Genomic DNA, 25071 nt, shown 5'->3' on the forward strand with positions numbered 1-25071 from the left:
TTTTATGGTCCACTGAACATAGAAAATGAAATTGGGAGTTTCAGGTTAAAGTTTTTGGTCAAGGTAGTTTTTGATGAAGCTGAAGTCCAATCAACTTGAAACTTAGTACACATGTTGCTTATGGTATGATCTTTCTAATTTTAATGCCAAATTAGACTTTTGTCCCCAATTTCATGGTCCACTGAACATAGAAAATGAAAGTGGGAGTTTCAGGTTAAAGTTTTTGGTCAAGGTAATTTTTGATGAAATTGAAGTCCAATCAACTTGAAACTTAGTACACATGTTCCCTATAGTATAATCTTTCTTATTTTAATGCCAAATTAGATATTTACCCAATTCACGGTCCATGGAACATGAAAAAGGATAGTGCATGTGGGGCATTCATGTACATGTCATGGACACATTCTTGTTTTCAGATACAATAACTGATCGGTTAGCTGTGTCTTGCGTATGGAATTATTATAGGGTATACATGTCACTCTGGCAGGGTTCATCTTGACCTTGTCTTCATAAACATGGATGATAGATAAAATGAAGTTTATTTGCCATTGGTAGTAAATCCTTCATCTGAATTACTTTCTACATAAGAACGATTGTGATAAGTAAGGCAGTGTGTACTGTTGTTCCTCTTAACACGCGGAATGACATGTTTGGGATATAGGACATCATTACAATACTAACAACAATACCTTTCTCGCCGGCCAAAATAATAAAGAAGCAAGTCTACAGGGTAAATTATTCCTGTTGTTTTAAAGATATTAAAAATGATTTCATATGTTCACAAAAGAATACAGATGTTTACGAAGTGATTTTTTTAATTGTTTCTGTTTAAGACTTCACCAATGATATTTATATATGAAGTGTCATAATATGTGGTTGTTCTATTGCTGTAAGTTAATTTGGATATTTAGTTAAAAGATTAGACAGTTCAAAAAATTAATATAATATTATGATCAGTGTGTTCATTAAGTTGTTAATAAACTAAATATTTGACTTAACATGTCTACCATAGGCCAGTGAATATGATGTGTTTCAATATACCAGCTAAGATCAGATTATCAAATAAACTAAACATTCTAAACTTTGGTTTTCTTTTAATGTTGGGAAATTATAGAGAGGAAGATTTTACTGTAATATCCTATTTATTACTGTTCTTATTTTTGAACATTGGATAGATAGTTTTGAGGATAGTACCAGGTAACCATTGGCAATGAAAGATTGAATAGTAACAGTTTTATCACTGCTTTTATCAATCACTTTTTTAAGAAGAAAACGATACAATTTCAAGATTACATGCAGAATGTTGATGCCTGAAAAAAGACTGAATACACCAGAGACAATCAATGTCGTTTGGTTGATCGTGTGCAATAACTAATACCCAACATCTCCTTTAATCTTGTGATTGGCAGGACTTTTCTATTAAAATAACCAATATAATCAATGCAAAATCGACATGACAAGAAGTTAATTAACATTGCATTATTTTAATGTTGCGAAATAAAAACTTGAAGCAAGTGTTTTACAATTGATAGTGTTCTGATTACTGTCCTTAAACCACTGCTATGCATAATAATTATATTGATTGTTTGTTCCATCTCTCTAATAAATGTACAATATTTGTATGGTTTTCTCTTCTAGCAATACCTAATGGTGTAAGTCCTTTCCATTTATGGTTACAGTCTGCTTTATGTTTCAATAAAAAATCAACAATCTCTGCATGGCCTCTATAACATGCTATAAATATGGGGGATTGTCCAGTATCTTTACACTTATTTATGTCTGCCTTATTGTTTATTAACATCTGAACTACTTCAGTATGTCCTTCCTGACAAGCAATGAACAGAGGTGAGGCTCCAGTATATCTACACTTATTAATGTCTGCCTTATTGTTTATTAACATCTGAACTACTTCAGTATGTCCATTCTGACAAGCAACGTACAGAGGTGATACTCCATCAGTATCTCTACACTTATTAATGTCTGCCTTATTGTTTATTAACATCTGAACTACTTCAGTATGTCCTTTATAACAAACAACGTACATAGGTGATTCACCAGTATATCTACACTTATTAATGTCTGCCTTATTGTTTATTAACATCTTAACTACTTCAGTATGTCCATTCTGACAAGCAACGTTCAGAGGTGATTCTCCATCAGTATCTCTACACTTATTAATGTCTGCCTTATTGTTTATTAACATCTGAACTACTTCAGAATGTCCATTCTGACAAGCAATGTACAGAGGTGAGGTTCCAATATCTCTACACTTAATAATGTCTGCCTTATTGTTTATTAACATCTGAACTACTTCAGTATGTCCATTCTGACAAGCAATGTACAGAGGTGAGGTTCCAATATCTCTACACTTATTAATGTCTGCCTTATTGTTTATTAACATCTGAACTACTTCAGTATATCCATTGTGACAAGCAATGTACACAGGTGATGCTCCAGTATCTCTACACTTATTAATGTCTGCCTTATTGTTTATTAACATCTGAACTACTTCAGTATGTCTATTATAACAAGCAGCGTACACAGGTGAACACTCTTCATTATCACACTTATTAATGTCTGCCTTATTGTTTATTAACATCTGAACTACTTCAGTATGTCCATTCTGACAAGCAATGTACAGAGGTGAACACTCTTCATTATCACACTTATTAATGTCTGCCTTATTGTTTATTAACATCTGAACTACTTCAGTATGTCCATTCTGACAAGCAATGTACAGAGGTGATGCTCCAGTATCTCTACACTTATTAATGTCTGCCTTATTGTTTATTAACATCTGAACTACTTCAGTATGTCCATTCTGACAAGCAATGTACAGAGGTGAACACTCTTCATTATCACACTTATTAATGTCTGCCTTATTGTTTATTAACATCTGAACTACTTCAGTGTGTCCATTCTGACAAGCAATGTACAGAGGTGAGGTTCCAATATCTCTACACTTATTAATGTCAGCCTTATTGTTTATTAACATCTGAACTACTTCAGTATATCCATTCTGACAAGCAATGTACACAGGTGATGCTCCAGTATCTCTACACTTATTAATGTCTGCCTTATTGTTTATTAACATCTGAACTACTTCAGTATGTCTATTATAACAAGCAGCGTACACAGGTGAACACTCTTCATTATCACACTTATTAATGTCTGCCTTATTGTTTATTAACATCTGAACTACTTCAGTATGTCCATTCTGACAAGCAATGTACAGAGGTGAGGTTCCAATATCTCTACACTTATTAATGTCTGCCTTATTGTTTATTAATATCTGAACTACTTCAGTATTTCCATTCTGACAAGCAATGTACAGAGGTGAGGTTCCAGTATCTCTACACTTATTAATGTCTGCCTTATTGTTTATTAACATCTGAACTACTTCAGTATGTCCATTCTGACAAGCAATGTACAGAGGTGATGATCCAGTATCTCTACACTTATTAATATCTGCCTTATTGTTTATTAACATCTGAACTACTTCAGTATGTCTATTATAACAAGCAATGTACACAGGTGAACACTCATCATTATCACACTTATTAATGTCTGCCTTATTGTTTATTAACATCTGAACTACTTCAGTATGTCCATTCTGACAAGCAATGTACAGAGGTGAACACTCTTCATTATCACACTTATTAATGTCTGCCTTATTGTTTATTAACATCTGAACTACTTCAGTATGTCTATTCTGACAAGCAATGTACAGAGGTGATGCTCCAGTATCTCTACACTTATTAATGTCAGCCTTATTGTTTATTAACATCTGAACTACTTCAGTATGTCCATTCTGACAAGCAATGTACAGAGGTGATGATCCAGTATCTCTACACTTATTAATGTCTGCCTTATTGTTTATTAACATCTGAACTACTTCAGTATGTCCATTCTGACAAGCAATGTACAGAGGTGATGCTCCAGTATCACTACACTTATTAATGTCTGCCTTATTGTTTATTAACATCTGAACTACTTTAGCATGTCCATTCTGACAAGCAATGTACAGAGGTGAGGTTCCAATATCTCTACATTTATTAATGTCTGCCTTATTGTTTATTAACATCTGAACTACTTCAGTATTTCCATTCTGACAAGCAATGTACACAGGTGAACACTCTTCATTATCACACTTATTAATGTCTGCCTTATTGTTTATTAACATCTGAACTACTTCAGTATTGCCATTCTGACAAGCAATGTACACAGGTGAACACTCTTCATTATCACACTTATTAATGTCTGCTTTATTGTTTATTAACATCTGAACTACTTCAGTATGTCCATTCTGACAAGCAATGTACAGAGGTGATGCTCCAGTATCTCTACACTTATTAAGGTCTGCCTTATTGTTTATTAACATCTTAACTACTTCAGTATATCCATATGCAGATGATATGAATAGAGGTGATACTTTATCAGTATTACGACAATGGTTTACATTACTGATGCAATGTTGAATACACCATTTAACCAGATCAATATCTCTTATAAAACAACATTGTATCAATGGAGTACTATTGTTATCAATGTCATATGAACTGGACAATTGTTTTTGTTGTGATATTGCCAAGTCTTTTATATGTAGAAGGAATCGTGTTCTGAAGATACAATTGTCCATGTTGATGTTACAGAAAACATCTTGTACCTTTCCTATTGACCAGTCATCTACCATTCTGTTTATATACCCTTGCTGATATCTCGTTGGTACAATAATTGTAAATTCATCATTTTTGCTTTTTCTTTCAAATGAAAACCTTTCACGAATAAAACGACTGTTAGCATTTTTAATTAAACAATAAATCATCACACTGCCAAAGTAAAAAGCAAGAAAGTCAAATAGTTTATCATGTATAGTTCTGTATACTTCACCATCCTTTCTGATGTATGTATGTGTGAGTGAATCAAGCTCATCACGTAAAACCAATCGTGACGTCCCTGCAACAACTTTACATGCTTGATATGTGTTCTTTATAATTGTTTTGTTGTTTTCATCCACATGTTCAGTAAGCCATTCTTCCTTCAACTGATTGTTAAACATGACACATAGAGCAAGTGCACAGTATTTGACCTGTGCTCCCTCTGTCTGTAATTTATCTATCTCTTCTTTGTAAACTGTAAATGGATTTGTAAAGAAATTTACAATGTTCAGTTTTGGATTTTTGCTGTACAATTGACACAAAAGAGGAAAACAGTCAAACATGTCATACAAATCACTGATATCAGAAGCGTTTGTTTTCAGGTAAAATTCAGCAATGGATTGTTTTTCTGTTTTAGATAAACACAAATGGGCAGACTGAAGATTGCATTCACATGCTTGAAAGAATGACAACGATTCCATTTGCCTATCTTTATATACCTGTAGTCTACAAGACATAATTAACTTCACTTGTTTCTTTTCTACTAATGTTTTAATTTTTTCCGTCCTATTTTTCCAGTTTTCAAACTTCATTGGATTTAAATTGTATGTTCCACAAAAATCATCCACTACAAACAATATTTTTTTAATTGGATTGTACCACTTGATGATTTCCTTAGGATTTGATACTGGTAAAATTTCATAGCCTTCATTATGCATCTGTAAAGCTACATGGCGCACCAATGATGTTTTCCCGGTACCAGAACTTGCTGTGACAACAACACAACCATTTTCTTTAATGCACTTTAATACACATTTTGCTCCGTTTGTTTCTATAAATATTTTGTCATCTTCTTTCCAGTTCTCTAATTCCTCATTAATTAGTTCTGAAAAAGAAGAATTGACAACTTTTTGAATACTTATTTTTTAAGATAAAAGTTCTGGAATGTTTGACATATATGATAAAGAAAATTTGTTTGACATACGGTATAAACAAAATACTTGATCTATCCATGCTATGTATAGGATAAAGGCTTGACATATGTTATAAACAACAGGCTTGACCTATCCATGCTATGTATAGATAAAAGGCTTGACATACAGTATAACAAAAGGCTTGATCTATCTATGCTATGTATAGGTAAAAGGCTTGACATACAGTGTGAACAATTTGCTTGTCAAATGGTATAGACAAAAGGCTAGACATATGGTATGGACAAAGGGCTAGACATATGGTATGAACAAAAGGCTTGACCTATGAATGCTAAGTATTTAGGCAAAAGGCTTGACATACGTATTGATAATTTGCTTGAAAATTGGTATAGACAAAAGGCTTGAATACGGTGTAGAAAAGGGGCTTGACCTACGGTATAGACAAATGACTCAACCTATGGTATAGACAAAGGCTTGACCTATGATATGCACTGGAAATAGGTTTGACATATGACAATTTGCTTAATAAATGTCATACAGACAATTGCCATGCCATATGGTATGGACTATTTACTTGACATATGGAATGGATAATTGACTTGACATATGGCATGAACAATTTGCTTGACATATGGTATACATTGAAAAAACATTAAACATGTCATACATGTAACTGATATGACTTATATTGTTGATATGTTATCGACAATTGACTTAACATATGGTATAGTCATTTCACTTGACATATGGTACAGATGGTTGACATAACATCTATAGGGTAGAGATAATTGACTTGACATATGATATGGTATAGATAATTATATTGACATATGGTTTGGACAATTGACTTCACATGTAGTTTAGATAATTATCTTTACATATGGTATGGACAATTAATTTGATGTCTGGTATAGACAATTAAATTGATATATGGTATAGACAACTGATATGACTCATGGTGTAGACATTTGACTTGACATATGGTATACACAATTAGTTTGACATAATCATTGGCTTGGAATATGATATAGATAATTGACTTGTCAAACAATTAATTGACTTGACATGCAAAACAGATAATTGACTTGACATATGATATTCATAGCCAAGTGGATTGAAATAGGTTTAGACATTTGACTTGACATATGTGTAGCTAAATGGCATTAGATTATATAAAGCCAGTTTTACTAGACATACGAGGGTCGTAATGGGTGCACCTAAATGATGAATAACTGTTAAAAATCTTGCCAAATGCGTAATGACAATTGACTTGGCATATGGTATTGACTATGGAATCAACATCATTTATAAACAATTGACTTCACATTATGATATAGCCAAGAAGCGTGACATGAGGTATAAACAATTGGTATGTCATATTGTATGGATAATTGGTTTGAAATAATAATTCATATGGCATATGGTATATATATAATTGACTAGACATCTCAATGAGATAATTGACTTGACATATGGCATAGCCAAGTGGCTAGACATTAGGTATTGAAAACTGGCTTGGCATAAGATATGGACAATTGGTTTGACATATGGTATAGACAGTTTACTTGACAGATGTGATGGACAATAGGTTTGATATACGAAGAGGAAAATATACTTGACATATGGTATAGTCCACTGGTTTGACATAATAAATGAATTGGCATAAGGTATAGATAATTGACTTGACATATGATATGGCCAAGTAGCTTGACATTAGATATATACAACTAACTTGACATATGGTACAGACAATTTGGTTTGACATATATTAATTGATTTTGGTATATTGTGAAGATAATTGACATGACATAAAGAAAGGCAAAGTGACTTGACTTATTGTATAGCGAAGTGTATTGATATTAGGTATAGATAATTGACTTGGTATGTGACATAACATATGGTTAAGACAAACAATTTAATGTATGGTAAGATGGTAAGACAATTGAATTGACATATGGTATGGACAGCTGACTTGACATATGGTATTGACAATTGACTTGACATAAGGTATGGACAGATGACTTGACATATGGTATTGACAATTGACTTGACATATGGTATTGACAATTGACTTGACATATGGTATGGACAGCTGACTTGACATATGGTATTGACAATTGACTTGACATAAGGTATTGACAGCTGACTTGACATATGGTATTGACAATTGACTTGACATAAGGTATGGACAGCTGACTTGACATATGATATTGAAAATTGACTTGACATATGGTATGGACAGCTGACTTGAGATATGTTATTGACAATTGACTTGACATAAGGTATGGACAGCTGATTTGTTATATGGTATGGACAGCTGATTTGACATATGGTGTTGACAATTGACTTGACATAAGGTATGGACATTTGACTTGACATATGGTATGGACAATTGACTTGACATATGGTGTTGACAATTGACTTGACATAAGGTATGGACATTTGACTTGACATATGGTATTGAGAATTGACTTGACATAAGGTATGGACAATTGACTTGACATAATGTATGGACATTTGACTTGACATAAGGTATGGACAATAGACTTGACATAAGGTATGAACAGCTGATTTGACATATCTTGTTGACAATTGACTTGACATATGGTATGGACAATTGACTTGACATAAGGTATGGACAGCTGATTTGACATATGGTCTTGACAATTGACTTGACATATGGTATGGACAATTGACTTGACATATGGTATGGACAATTGACTTGACATATGGTGTTGACAATTGACTTGACATAAGGTATGGACAATTGACTTGACATAAGGTATGGACATTTGACTTGACATATGGTGTTGACAATTGACTTGACATAAGGTATGGACAATTGACTTGACATATGGTATGGACAATTGACTTGACATAAGGTATGGACATTTGACTTGACATATGGTGTTGACAATTGACTTGACATAAGGTATGGACAACTGATTTGACATATGATCTTTTGAATTGACACATGGAATTATATAAGGACTATTGAATTACCCGATTATTATTATTACTCCAAATAGCTGATCTAATTTGTACTATAAAAAAAACATCTAGAGTTTTTAGCATTTTTACTATTAAAATGATACAAAATAATTCAGCTATTTAATCATGTTAATATCCTTGTCTTAACTAAGTTGACTCTATCTACCTTGTTTGCATTGTTAAGCATCTAAATGTCTTTCCTGTTTTGATTTATGCCTACATGTAAATACGCTAAGAATGATTCTTGCAAAAACAAAATTCAATTGCAAATATTATTTAAGAGTATTATTTTCACCTCCTAATATTTATGATAAATCCAACATACAATGACGTAATCAGGTAATATTTTCTAAATTTTACTGGATTTAAAAATAGATAACATGGAAAATATAGAAGAATTTCAAGAAGCTGTATGTATAAGGACCAATGAATAACCATAATAGTACTACCTTATATCTTCTAGTAATACTATTATAATATATACCTCTTATGTTCCATGGTACTGGGTCTTTTAAAATCTCTGTGACTTTTGAGTGTTCAATTTGTAAAGTACTATGGGAATCCTTCAGATCTATCAGATTTTTGGTAGTGCTTGAGTGCTCTGCTTGTAAAGAAGTGTGGGAATCTTGCAGATCTCTTAGATTATGTGTAGCTCTTGAGTGTTCTGTTTGCAATGTACTGTGGGAATCTTGCAAATCTCTAAGATTTTCCCTTATGGTTGAGTTTTTAATGTCCATTGTTCGTCTCAGTTCCTTCAATTCTTCCTGTGATTGTTTGATTTCCAGCATAATTTCCTGGTTGGACTGATCTAAAATTTTCACCTTTAGCTCTTGACACTCTTGATTTATTGACACACCACCCAATCGACTTACAGCCTGTAAATATTATAAATATTTCAAAGAGCTACAATAAACAGAGCTGCAATCTTTATTAATAAGTAGTAATTATTTTGGGTCAGGTATAGATTTTAGATATAATCATGATGAAAATAACCTCAGGAAATATTTGTCCCAGGATGAGAAATAAAACCAGATGCTTCACAGGGCGCAGCTTTATACGACCCCAGAGGTTGAACCCTGAACAGTTGGGGCAAGTATGGACACAACATTCAAGCTAGATTCAGCTCTAAATTTGGATTGTGATTAAAAAGTTGACACAGCATAGGTTTCTGACACAGAATGAATGTGGTCTAATGAACTTGAAATATTTTTTTTGCCTTTGAGCAGTTCACTATGCTGTTGAATATTAATCCTCTCCAAAAATGTTTGAAGAAGTTTTCTTTTTATTTATGAAATCTGAAATGAGAAAAATTTACCCCCCCCCCCCCCCCCACCCCCCATTTTTTTCACATCCTCCTTTCCCTTTTTCCAAAACTGATCTCAATTTAAATTCCTTATGGAGTTTGCAACAATAACTACTCATTTAAATACATCATAAAATATTAAAATGTAAAATAAAGTGCTTGTTATCACTGAATGGTAAAGATTGTTTTAATTTATCAGTTGGTAGTAAAAGTGAATATACATTGTATATTGTATAAAACAATGGTTTAAGTTGATTCAACTACTATTCTGGACAAAGAAAGATAACTCCAATTGAAAATTTCTTGCTATTGCACAATATTGTGCAATTAGATATTTCTTGCTATTGCGCAATACTGTGCAATTGAAAATATTTGCTATGGCACAATACTGTGCAATTGAAAACTTCTTGCTATTGCACAATACTGTGCAATTGAAGATTTCTTGCTATTGCTGAATACTGTGCAATTGAAAATTTCTTGCTATTGCACAATACTTAATATAATAAATTTCGATCCTGATTTGAACCAACTTGAAAACTGGGCCCATAATAAAAAATCTAAGTACATGTTTAGATTCAGCATATCAAAGAAACCCAAGGATTCAATTTTTGTTAAAATCAAACTAAGTTTAATTTTGGACTAAGTTTAATTTTGGACCCTTTGGACCTTAATGTAGACCAATTTGAAAAGGGACCAAAAATTAAGATTCTACATACACAGTTAGATTCGGCATATCAAAGAACCCCAATTATTCAATTTTTGATGAAATCAAACAAAGTTCAATTTTGGACCCTTTTGGCCCCTTATTCCTAAACTGTTGGGACCAGAACTTCAAAAAACAAATCAAACCTTCCTTTTATGGTCATAAACCTTGTGTTTAGATTTCATAGATTTCTATTTATGGTGCGAAAACCAAGAATAATGCTTATATTTTTGATTATTTTACCCTGAGCGTTAGCGAGGGGTAAAATACGAATATAAATGCCCAACCCATGGTTAAATGAAAACAAATATACGGCTGCCATGAACTATTTCGATTCTAATAGGATAAATTCGTTAATTTTGTTAATGTTGAAAGCCCTATACATTCGATACTGGTTTGGCTGTTTTGTTTTACCCAAATTTGAAAAAATTAGTAATATTATATATTTCAATGATTATTTGTTTTTTAATCGCATTTTTCACTTATATATTTTCTTCCAATGTAATTTTATTCGTTCTAAGGCATATCAAAGAACCCTTATTATTCAATTTTTGATGAAATCAAACAAAGTTTAATTTTGGACCCTGATTTGGACTAACTTGAAAACTGGGCCAATAATCAAAAATCTAAGTACATTTTTAGATTCAGCATATAAAAGGACCCCAATGATTCATGTTTTGTTAAAATCAAACTAAGTTTAATTTTGGACCCTTTGGACCTTAATGTAGACCAATTTGAAAACGGGACCAAAAATTAAGAATCTACATACACAGTTAGATTCGCCATATCAAAGAACCCCAATTATTCAATTTTTAATGAAATCAAACAAAGTTTAATTTTGGACCCTGATTTGGACTAACTTGAAAACTGGGCCAATAATAAAAAATCTAAGTACATTTTTAGATTCAGCATAACAAAGAACCCAAGGATTCAATTTTTGTTAATATTAAACTAAGTTTAAACTAAGTTTAATTTTGGACCCTTTGGACCTTAATGTAGACCAATTTGAAAACGGGACCAAAAATTAAGATTCTACAGACACAGTTAGATTCGGCATATCAAAGAACTCCAATTATTCAATTTTTGATGAAATCAAACAAAGTTCAATTTTGGACCCTTTGAGCCCCTTATTCCTAAACTGTTGGGACCAAAACTTCCAAAAACAAACCAAACCTTCCTTTTATGGTCATAAACATTGTGTTTAAATTTCATAGATTTCTATTTACTTAAACTAAAGTTTTGGTGCGAAAAAACCAAGAATAATGCTTATTTGGGCCCCTTTTTGGCCCCTAATTCCTAAACTGTTGGGACCTCAACTCCCAAAATCAATCCCAACCTTCCTTTTGTGGCCATATTTACCTTGTGTATAAATTTCATTGATTTCTATTTACTTATACTAAAGTTGTTGTGCGAAAACGAAGAATAATGCTTTTTTGGGCCCTTTTTTGGCCCCTAATTCCCTAACTGTTGGAACCAATACTCCAAAAATCAATCCCAACCTTCCTTTTGTGGTCATAAACCTTGTGTCAAAATTTCATAGATTTCTATTGACTTTTGATAAAGAAATAGAGTGCGAAAACTAAAAGTATTCAGACGACGACGACGACGACGCAGATGACGACGCTAACGTGATACCAATATACGACCAAAAAAACAATTTCAATTTTTGCGGTTGCATAAAAATATGCCAACATTTGAGTCAACTAATTGCAATTGTGACCAATTTTAAATAAGATGATGTCTATGCACTAAATCTACTGGATGATTTGTACTGATTGATATCTTAGTCTGGGAAGCACGATATATTTCATGTATTAGTTTATTAGTATAAGTTGTCAGTAACTGTATGTACTTTTCAATGTGCTTTTTTTCTTTACTCTTACCAGATTTTTGTTGTGTCTGTCTGATAAGTCAAGCCCTTTTCAACTTATTTTAAATTTTAATTTTTTTTTTATGTTATTTTATTCTGTTACATACATTACATGGTTGTTCGTTTTTTGCCATGGCTTTGTTGGTTCATTTTCGACTTATGAGTTTGAATGTCCCTTTGGTATCTTTTGCCTCTCTTTTATACTACTGTCACAGGTTAGAGACTGGTTGAGTGCTCACAAACATGTTTAACAATACCACAATCTTTACATGTCTATCCCAAATCAGGAGCCATCAATTCATTGGTTTTCTATAATTGCCGTCTACAACTTGTTTTTCGTTTTTTGTTTCATTAATAATTTGGGTTGTTTGTTTTCTTTTTAACATTGTGTTCATCATGCGTTGTCTTTTTATAGTTTATTTAATGGTATGGGTTTTGCTCATTGCTAAAATTGTACAGACCTATAGTTTCTAGGTACCACATTATACAACATTATTGTTTTATAAAGAATGTACTTACATCTACCACATTTCTCCATGCTGTATTGAAATAACATGTTGCCATAGTGTTACTATCATGATGAGCTAGTATATTTCTGTACCATTTAATCCTGGCAAGATCAGGACCAGGAGTTGTCTCCCGTGGTAGTGGTAGATAGTCAAATCCCTTGATTGGAGGAGTGACAGATGTCAAGTTTCTGATCAAACAAATCATCAACGTTACATCAAAAGTTTTGGAATCAGGTACACCTGAAACAACAAGACTTTGAACGCCAACAGTTATTTTTATCCCAATATCACAAAATACAGAGTTCATCCGAGTAAACGTGACTTGTGATTACATTCATGCAGCACTATGTATGTAAGACAAATTTTATGAAATTAACCATCTACTGCATTTTCTGACCTGTATTATAACGATAGTTTTTCATCTCTCTCTCTCTCTGTATATCTCTCTCTCCTGTTCTTCTTATGTTTAGCATTTAGATATTTGATATATTTTACCATTATTTGATATTTTTCTTAAAGTTTTATGACATGATATTTTGTTTGTTTTTGAAATACATTCATTGATAGATGGACGTATTAATTTGTTCAACGTTCAATGACAAAAAAAATCATGCATATTGAGGACGGGAACAAATTAACAGACAACAACATAAGTAAGTCATGTAAGGTATAAGGCTGCTATTTACACAGAAAGTATAACAAATAATTGTTCTTTAATCAAATAAAGCCCCAGCTATTTTTGTTTCTATTAGCTTAAGCTTAGGTCATAACTTTTATAGACTAAAGACAATTGATATTAGAGTTTGGCATTTTGCTTTATATCTGTCTTTTGTTGAGGATTGTATGTTGTCCCTCTTATATTCATACATTGTTGGATCATTGTGACCGCAAAATATGCATTAAATCAGATTGTCAATTTATATAAATCGATTATAAAATAGAGCTATTTCTACTGTATTTCTGTAGACATATATTGATATATACCGGTTTATAAAATATGTACCATTTGTTGGAAACAACAGATTCCACTGAGCTTGGTTTAAAATTCTCTTTTTAAACAAGCCATTTAGAGTGTTGTAGTTTTTATTCAACGTTGATGGTAGATAAGTAGGCGGAAATTCCTTGTCAAAGTACGTACGGACTGCTCTTGGTGACACTCCTTTCAATAACAAGGCTAATCTTATATAATTCTCTTCTTCGTCCGAAAGAGGTGCCATTATTCCAGAAATTCCTCCGATTTTCAATAGAAACCTATACCTTTCTTACTTCATGTACTTTGTGGTCAATGGTTACTGAAAAATATACAAATCCATTACACATCACTTATGTTTATAATATAAAAACAAATTATTTGATAGGAATTATAAAGTCAGACGGTCAGTTACTTTTTTGTAGCAATATGTAATTCCAAGTTTGCTAAAATAAAAAACACATTTGAGCCTACATTACCTATTACCCTTAACAAAGCTCTACTATTTGCAATTTGGCAAGAAACACATGATGATGTTAACAACAAGGTCATTCATAAATAACATAATCATCATCATAAAGAAATGAAACGAGCAGAACCAAATGTGAACTCAATCTGAAACACATCATAGTAAACTCACATACTAAAATTCAGCTCAATAAAAGTAGCCGGTTAAAAAAAGTCTGTATAACTGTTATTATCGCATAAACATTTTCAAAGTCCAAAGCCTGTATACGTAATGTCCACAAAAATCAATCGAGCACAACTGAGCGTAAACTCGATCTGAAACTCATCATTATAGACTCACATATTAAAAAGCACCTCAATAAGGCGCAGACATTTAGAAAAATGTCCACATTTATATTTGTTGTGGAATGATAGATTGACGGAATGACAAAAAAAATATAAATATCCTAATTATTCAGGTACGTGCTCAAGTAAGTACATCTTTTGTAACATACTTTCAACATTTATTTCTATATACAAAGGCAATACTTCCAACAAGTGGTCGTCAGACGATTGCAACTATTCGACTTTTTGTAGATCTTGTCTTAGCGATATTTATGTTTTTCTCTACTATCTATCTTTTATACTTTTTCAGATATCCTACCAAACTATATCAGTCCTATTCAGGACCGATAACTCTGTCGATATTTATTGTCGGGTATACAATGTTGTTGAAATCAGAGCAATTGTATTATATGTCTCTGTTGAAATGTATTCAATAACAATTTTTTTAAACTTTATATCGATTTATTGGATGCCTGGAATATTGCTTAAAATATCGAATCAAAAAAATAAATAATAAAATCATATTCAATGAAATCTCGTTTAATTTTCTTTGGATTTTACAAAATCCATTGAAATTACAATTTGAATCAAAATGTTTCTTTAAAATACTTATAGAAACATAAATAATAATTTGATTATCTTTTAAAGCAAAAATTATTATTTTTAAGATTTTTTTTTTATAAGATTCAAATTTGCTTTAAGATTTTTATGATACATACTTCTTCTGGTTTGACACGGGGAAGAGAATATATTTATTTGTACAGTTATGAAAACTTTTGTATGTATCACAAAATTTAAACTCTGGAGATATATGTATACACAGGATGTTTAATGTCACCTGGTTGCTTTTGGTTTGCACGTCTACCTGACAATATATTGTTATGTAACATTACATCCCAAGTCAGAGTTCACCTGTACGATTGCAACTGTACGACTTGTTGTAGATCTTGTCTTGGTGATATTGTTTTTTACTCTACTATCTATCTTTTATACTTTTTCAGATATTAGAGAAACTCGAAAAAAACAATTGGTAGTTATCGTCTCTCAAATGGTAATAACTCCAATAAGATGTCATCACACGATTTCAAAAATGTCAACTTATTTGTGGAACTATCTTGTTGACCATTTGTGCTATTTAAAGTTTCCCCATATCTATAATAATTTTCATTATAATAGGCAAACATTTTAAAAGTAAGTAAAATTGTCATTTAAGGGCAATAACTTCGATCAAAAAATTTGGCTGCCAGTTTGGAAGTAAATGAAAAACTACGGAAGATCTTATCTTTCCAAACATATCTGCCCTCTTCATTTTTTCTTTATTTATAGTGGTTTCAAGTTAATGGACAAAACCTTTATTCAACACTCAATTCTATTTTTAGCCGTGTCGACCATTTTGGTTGTCAAGCGGGGTCATCGGACACAATTTCAAACTAAATAACACAATGATTGTAATAAGTTTCTTTACATTTGGATCAGATGGATAAATGGATGGGTGGGTTGTTGTTCAACATCCAGCGTCAAATTGATAGGCATATTAAGGACGAGAACATGTTAATTTTTCATGAATATTTACCCTGCTTTGTACTTGACCGACACTCTGAGTCGGTTATTTAACGTGCTAGCTCACACGACTTTGACCTTCCCAGTTGGAGTTAGGGTAGTAGGTGGATTTTGAAAATTTATATCCTGGCCTCCTATTAAAAGAGCTAAAAATAAATAACCGTTGCCTTCATATTTATTCTCTCTTTGTCTCGTAGTGACGGATTCTTCAACTCGGGAAACAAACTGTAACAACGCACACTATATAATAGTGACAGATTGTCCCATTCGAGGGATAGACTGCAACATCCCTCACTGTCTGGTAGTTACAGGCTGTCCCACTCGAGGGATAGACTGCAACATCCCTCACTATCTGGTCACTAAGTTACAGGCTGTCCCACTCGAGGGATAGACTGCAACATCCCTCACTGTCTGGTAGTTACAGGCTGTCCCACTCGAGGGATAGACTGCAACATCCCTCACTGTCTGGTAGTTACAAACTGTCCCACTCGAGGGATAGACTGCAACATCCCTCACTGTCTGGTAGTTACAGGCTGTCCCGCTGTCTGGTAGACTACTAGTGACAGATTGTCTCACCGGATAACAAACTGTCCAAGCGCACTTTGTTTTGCAGTGACACACATCCCTATCCGGTGACAGGCTATAAGGGTGCATAATATTTGTAAATGTAAAATTTTTCGTTATTGCTTTATACTTTTATATCGACAAATAATCAGGTTAATATCTTTTAGTTCGTTTCAGAGATTTTTGGAAACACAGTATTTTTATGGACAGCTTGCATCTATCTACAAATGTACTTGAACGATAATCGTTTAAGTTATAAACGCCTTACTCAATGTTTTCACGTTACATTACAATATTTTACATCGGATGAAGATAATAATTCTAAGAGAGATGTCAATCAATACCCTGCATTACCGTTACCATGGTTACATAATAGATTTACTAACATATTTTTTGACATCTATGTTAGTAACGTATACATGTCATGTTACACTTCAAGTATTAGATACTTCAGTGTCACAATACGCTTGTTATCGTGTATATTAATTTTAGTACCTTTGAACGCAAAGAAAGTAGATTTAAATTAACAAAGAATGAGTTTAATTGTATCCACAAATCTTATCATATAAACTATTTAATGAAGTTACTTATTAACTGGAGTGGAGCTTAGCTCTTACAAAACATCTTATTGTTTGTTTAAGAGTCAATTAATCCATAATATCATGAATAGTATTCCAATTTTCTGAAGATTTCATAGGATATATCACATGTATAAATTAACCAGTTGCAATATATATCCATGTCAGTTTTGCTACAATTGCTTTAGAATTAAGAATTTAAGCAAACAACTGCATTTTTACACACATGTTTATTTCTTGTGCAACATCGGTCATCATGGTCATGTTACATGATATATCAAATCCCTGTAGATAAACTTTTAAGCAAGATCGATTCCCTTACGACCATTCGGGTAAAGTTTTGTAACATTTGGCCTTGTAGTTTCAGATGAGAATATTTTCAAAAGCATTTTTGACACCGCAAAGTCAAACAACAGACGACGACTTGTCGAGATTACCGCGGGATAACGACGTTACTAAGTGTGTACATTACCATTGGCGACGTTGGCGACTTAAGTGACGTCGCTGTGGGCTCTTTCAGTTGTTATTAAAAGTTATGGCTCAACAGATGTATTTGTTATATTACCGAAAATATCCTACTTTTAACCTCCACATTTATGGTACCGTGACCAATGGATTTAAGCACGCTCAAATCGATAAGATCCGGTAACAGAAGTGCTGTTACACAACTTATTCGGAAGATAGATGCGGCGAAGCAAGATACAGATTTCGATCCAGAAGAATTGACAGCAATATCTTAAAACCTTCTTCAGAAGCAAAAGATACTGAACAACTTGAACGAGCAGATACTCAACCTAGCGGAAGCAGAAGATATTGAAAGTGAAATTCTAGATTCAGATGAGTATTGTATTACGTTAGAAACCAAAATCAGACACATAAGAAATTTTGTTCAAGATACTCATACCACTTCAAAGACACGTCAGAGTGAAACTTCATGCCAGATGTTAAATGTTGACTCTCAACCGTTCGCCTCAGCAACCCTGACAGAAAACTCATGCACGCAGTTGTCACAAAATCCGTTCTCACAAAATTCGTAAATATCCGCAAGCAGTCAGAATCACTACTTACCCAAACTCTCACTTCCGATATTCACAGGGAATATATTAGAGTGGCAAACTTTCTGTGAATCGTATGAATGCGCCATATATTTAAACCCTTCATTGACCGATGTCCAGAAAATTAATTTCCTCAAAGCCCAGTTACAGAATGAAGCATTACGCACCATATCATATTTTGCGCTCACTAATGCAAACTATGCGAACGCCATTATTTTATTGAAGGAGAGATTCGGACAAACACACAAAATTACGCAAGCATAAATTCAAGCAATATTAGAAATTCCTTCATTACGAAACCATCTTATCAGTTTGAGACAATTCTATGATCAAATGGAAATTTACGTCAGAGGGCTAAAATCTTTGGGCCAGTCACAAGACTCGTATGGAACATTACTTGTACCAATTTTTTTGAATAAGTTACCGGGAGAAATAAAACAAAAACCTTGCCCGTGAACATGGAACAGAAAACTGGTTATTACGAGACCTCCGGAAAAGTATAATTGAAGCGGGGCAAGACACTGACACTTCTAACAATTAACCAAGTACATCATCTTTCTTTACCGGAACTAAATCAACAAAACGCCGCCAAAATCAAGCTCTAAATACTAGTACAAGAAATATACGCCAGAATTTAGACACTAAACCTTGTGTATTCTGCCGCGATGAACACGCACCAGCGCATTTCGCGAACATATCGGATCCAGCAGCACGCATGAACATTGTTAAACGGGAGAAATTGTGTTTCAACTGCCTTGGAACACATCGTATTCTTGAATGTAAGTCAAAACACTTATGCCGAAATTGCAACAAAAGACATCACACAAGTCTGTGTACTGTACGCCAATTTAACAACAAGAACCACGATAGTGACAGATGTAGACAAAGCATGCAAAATACAAATTACAGCCAAAAGCAAATGAATTTCCATGGTAACAATGGACATGCTAATCAGACATCTGTACATTTGGTAAATGACACAAATCAGAAGGAAGAAGACACGTCAATTCTTTACTCATCGTCAGTTGAGGTACGTGCAAATGTTCTTTTAAAAACTCAATAGCATCCGTATGGTCAAACCACTCATGTAGAGACACCCATATACTTTTTGAAGAGGGATCATTTGTGACCGAAGATTTAGAAAGAAAACTTAATTTACAATCAGAGGAAACTGAAATTCTACAGTTATCATCATTTTGAGATAGAAACCGTAAGACATTTAGATAAATCGACAGAGTTCGTAGAAACAGATGCAGGACAGAAAATACCGATACACGTTCTAATTGTACCAATGATTGCCGTACCTTTGCAGAACAATATTCGCCACATCAACAGAGGACTGAATTATTTACGGGGACTTAAGTTAGCACATCCGGTAACACAGGAAGAGTCTTTCGAAATATCCTTATTGAGCGGAGCTGACTACTACTGGGACTTAGTCGAGGATGAAGTCATACGGGGAAATGGTCCAACCGTCGTGAGGTCAAAGTTAGGTTTCTTACTTTCCGGTCCAGTAAGCGACAAGAGGGATAACTCGTTGATGGGTACTAGCATTTTTAATATTCTTGTTTCTAATAAAACGGAGGAGCATGATATGGAAACATTTTGGAGATCGGAATCGATTTGGTATTTACTCGACAGAAACAGACGAAGACGATACAGATTTTTTAAAAACATATCAAGACACTTCGATTGAACTCAGAGTTAATAAATACTTTGCAAAATTGACATGGAAAAAGGAACATGACGAACTACCATCAAACTATACAGTCACAAGAAGAAGAACAGAGAACGTTATTTAGAAACTTAGTCAAGATCCTAAACTACTAAAGAAGTATGGAGATATAATCGCCGAACAGGAACGCAGAGGATTTGTTGGGACAGTAGATTAAAAAGAACAAAAAGGTGGGAAAATTCATTACATTCCACTTACCCTATACACAAGGAATCTAGCACAACTCATATACGAATAGTATACGACTGCAGTTGTCGTCAATCACCAAGTCATCCAAGTCTAAATGATTGACTAATGGACACACCACCAAAATTAAATGATTTGACAAAACTCCTAGTACAGTTCAGAGCCAACCAGTTTGCTACATGTACTGATATTGAAAAAGCTTTCTTACATGTTGGATTGAGCGAAGAAGATAGAGATGTTTCCTGATTTTTATGGCTTAGTGGCCCTACAAATCCAGGAAGTCAGCTGAAAACTTTAGGTTCAAAGCAGTGTTATTTGAAGCGACATCTTCGCCCTTTATACTCAACGCCAAAATACAGAAACATTTAAAACAATTCGGAAACAGTGAAACAGCTAAAATTCTAGAAAGAGACATGTACGTTGATAACACATTGACTAGTATAAAGAAAGAGGAAAAATTACTTACGTATTTCAAAGAAGCAAGAAGCTTGATTACTGGAGCTGGATTCAACTTGAGATCATGGAGTTCAAACAGTGCTAAATTACTAGAATTAGCTAAAGAAGAAAACGTTCTAGATACGGATAAGTATACCAAAATACTTGGAATGTTGTGGAAGTTTTTTTTTTAACCTAAGCGTGATATTCCTACACCAGAACTACTTCAACGTGTAACTAAACGAGAAGTTTTGAAATATCCTTCCAAGATTTATGTCCTGATACAAGAGTTATGGAAATGTGGATTAGATTGGGATGAACTTATACCAGATAATTTAAAGACTACGTGGATAGATTTGATCAAAGATTTGGAAAAGGCAATACAATTCACTATTCCTCGATATTATTTTAGCAAGCCATCAGCATCAACAGAATCAGTCCTTCATGTATTTAAAGACGCAAGTCCAAAGGCGTACGGCGCAGCAGCTTATTTGAGTAATGAAACGCATCAACTTTAGTAATGGCGAAAACCAGATTAGCACCAGTCAAATGTTTAACCCTCCCACAACTTGAACTTATGGCAGCAATCATCGGCGCACGGCTAGCTGCACACCTTCAATCAACACTTAATTATCCAATTATCTTAATTGTCAGATAGCAGCATTGTTCTTCATTGGCTAACATCTACGAAGACTTTGAAACGTTTTATAGCTAATCGAGCAAGGAAAATAACAGAATTGACACATCCATACAAATGGCAGTATTGCCCTACTGATAACAACCCGGCAGATCTTCTTACAAGAGGACTTACAATTGAACAATTTAACCAGAGTAAACTTTGGCGGAAAGGACCACATTGGTTAACAGATAGTACAAAATGGCCAGAACTAAACAGCCCAAAAAACACCGTTTTGACGTCACTGGTAGATGACAGAGAAAAGGAAGAGGAATTGGACAACTTGGATATGACACATCAAAAACGTCTAGGCAGTATTAAACAAACATATTGGATCTTACATGAAATTATTACGTATTACCGCCTATGTCATCCGTTTTATCCGCAACTGTAGACGGGATAGGATTTCCAGAAAAGCGGACCACTGGAGGTCAATGAAATTCAAACAGCAGTAAAAAAAATGGATTTTAGATTGTCAAGAGTCTACGTATACAGATGAAATGTCATATTTGAGAGGAGCACAACACAGAAACATAAATAAAGTACCCAGAGTACGACAATTGGGACTTTTCTTAGACGAATCCGGACTCATCAGATGTAACGTTAGAATACACAACGCACCAATACCAGAATCAGCAAAATTTCCGTACCTTATACCGACAAATTATCCGTTAACTAGACTAATTGTATTGGACGCACACGAAAAATTACTTCATAGTGAAATGAATGCTACAGTCACCTATATTAGACAAACGTTTTGGATACCAACTGTTCGACAGTATGCAAAGAAATTACTCCGCAAATACGTTATTTGCCTCAAAGTGAATGGAAAATCGTACGTTGCACCAGACCCACCACCTTTACCAAAATCAGATTACATGAAGCACCCCCCTTTACAGTCACTGGAGTGGACTTTACAGGAGCATTACTTGTAAGAGACGAAAATATAATTTTAACAAAAGCATATATATGCCTGTTTACCTGCGCTTCTACCAGAGCCGTTCATCTAGAGGTGGTACCGAACCTAACCGAACATTCGTTTGTTCAAGCTTTTGGGCGTTTCGTTAGCCGCAAATCAATAACTAAGACACTTATATCAGATAATGCAACTACTTTCATTGCAGGACCAGAGGAACTAAAAGATTGTGTGAATCGGCAACACTAAAAGAAACGTTGTCTATACGAGGAATAGAATGGAAGTTCATACCAAAACGTGCACCTTGGTATGGTGGATTCTGGGAGAGACTTATTGCGCTAACAAATTTAAAGACAAGCTTGAAAAAGACACTTGGACGAACTCAAGTTAGTATGGAAACTCTACAGACTGTCGTGACAGAAATAGAAAGAATTTTAAATGACAGGCCACTTACATATTTTTCATCAGGTATCAGAGATTGCGAGACGTTAACCCCCGCTCATCTTTTGTATGGTAGTAGAATATCAACGCTGCCATATCCGCAAATAGACATAGAGGATTCAACGATCCAACCTATATGAATCATAAAGAACTCAAAAAATGTGCACACAGACAAACTCTATTAATACAACATTTCTGGAACAGATGGAAGTCCGAATACTTAAGTTCATTGCATGAATTTCACAAAACTTTAGGAAAAAACGAACAATCTATTCGAATAAGGGACATAGTTCAAATACAAAATGAATCGCCCAGAGTTAATTAGAAACTAGGTATAGTAAATGAACTTATAAGAGGCAATGATGGACATGTACGAGCAGCACGGATACAGACAAGCAATGGTGAGACATCCCGACTGATCGTTAAACTATTTCCGTTGGAGGTATCGGGGACACATTCGAATGCTACAAGCGATCACACTGACGAGCAACATCAAGACACAACGCAAAGAAGTACTAGACCGAAACGAAATGCGAGCATCAAGGCCCGGGAGAAAATACGAAAGTGGATAACCAATGTAGACGAAAATGATGAAGAAGACTACTAGAACTTTAACAATTTTAAAAAGGACTATCGAAGTTAATTCAATTTTTCATTCATGTGAACAAGAACTTAGTTAATTCAATTTAGTTCATTCATGGAGATAGAGACTTTTTTAATTTGATTTATTTACAAATATGGACAGTTAATGTGAAATTCAAGATAATTTTCACTTTTTTGCGGCCCCCAGTATGTCGAGATTACCGCGGGATTACGACGTTCCTAAGTTTGTACATTACCATTGGCGACGTCGGCGTCTTCAGTGACGTCGCCGTGAGCTCTTTGAGTTGTTATTAAAAGTTATGGCTGAACAGACGTATTTGTCATATTAGCGAAAATATCCTACTTTTAACCTCCACACGACTGATGCCAAGTGATTGCAAAAAGCTTACATCACTTTTTAGTCGAGGTGAGCTAAACGTTATTCCCATCTGTCACAAAAAATCTGAAGTCTCAAAACTCTATAGTTTTACAAAAGAAAAAAGATGTTTTTAAAGTACAGTTCTTTATAAGAACCAGGCAGTGTGCCATATACATGTGATACATGGGGGGGTTTCAGATTTTATCTATATTTGGCCTAGTAGAAGCAATGAGTGAAAAACACTAAAAAAAAAATTTTGAGTGGGAAAATATGAGTGGTTGCCATAGTAACGGACACACAATTTTTTGATTGTTAAGCGTTGTAAAATCTTTCAAAAATCAGCTAAATCACCACATTTCAGAGCCTGATTATGAAGACAATCATGCATTTTTCATTAATTTTCATATGTAACATTGATAAAGCTTGGTTTAAGCTTCATTTTAGTGAAGATTGCATGTCAACCAAATTTGTAATTTTTTTGTAAAATTTTGTGAAAAAATGCATATTTTCAACTTTTCTGAAATTGGGATTTTTGCTGAATTACCACATTTTCTCTGATGTTTTTCAGAAAAGTGCAAATGTGTTCAGAATAGTTAGCACTGTAGTTATGAAGTTTGGATACTACTTTACCAAATTTAATACAAAAATGAGCGGGATTTTTTTTAGTTTTATCACCATAGCAACCGATTTTTTCCTTGGAAACGGAGTTTTCATTTGCAGAATATTGCAGTTTCAGAGCTTAAATGTCCTGAATTTTTCATAACCGATAAGAAAAATACATAAAAGCTGACAAAAACTTTAAATAACAATCGTTTCGTGTTGTTGACTTCAATTGTTACCACGGAAAGACATATTATCCATAGCATCATCCACTAAAAAACTGCATAAATAGAAATTTATGTACAAAAAACATATAAATAAAGCGTTCAAATTGGAATATGACTTAAGTCTTTGCTTCACTCACAGTCTTGTCTGGGATTTTTCTTCAGATTGTTCAATAAATGTAATATGTCATGA

The 25071-nt window shown here is 33.8% G+C and overlaps 2 protein-coding genes across 2 annotated transcripts; both read right to left on the reverse strand.

The window, feature by feature from the left end:
- Positions 1–1496: 1496 nt before the first annotated feature.
- On the reverse strand, positions 1497–9669 carry LOC134687667 (serine/threonine-protein phosphatase 6 regulatory ankyrin repeat subunit B-like). Its single transcript, XM_063548126.1, has 3 exons — positions 9285–9669; positions 2551–5763; positions 1497–2451 (listed from the first exon to the last, which is right to left on the reverse strand). The coding sequence occupies exons 1-3, from the start codon at positions 9586–9588 to the stop codon at positions 1574–1576; spliced, it is 4395 nt and encodes a 1464-aa protein (XP_063404196.1). The 5' UTR covers positions 9589–9669; the 3' UTR covers positions 1497–1573.
- A 3499-nt stretch (positions 9670–13168) lies between these two features.
- LOC134687668 (E3 ubiquitin-protein ligase DZIP3-like) lies at positions 13169–14477 on the reverse strand. Its single transcript, XM_063548127.1, has 2 exons — positions 14189–14477; positions 13169–13425 (listed from the first exon to the last, which is right to left on the reverse strand). Exons 1-2 carry the CDS (start codon positions 14400–14402, stop codon positions 13169–13171), a joined length of 471 nt encoding a protein of 156 aa, XP_063404197.1. The 5' UTR covers positions 14403–14477.
- Between the last annotated feature and the right edge of the window lie 10594 nt (positions 14478–25071).

Source organism: Mytilus trossulus, chromosome 10 (assembly GCF_036588685.1).
Source record: "Mytilus trossulus isolate FHL-02 chromosome 10, PNRI_Mtr1.1.1.hap1, whole genome shotgun sequence".
NCBI lineage: Eukaryota > Metazoa > Mollusca > Bivalvia > Mytilida > Mytilidae > Mytilus > Mytilus trossulus.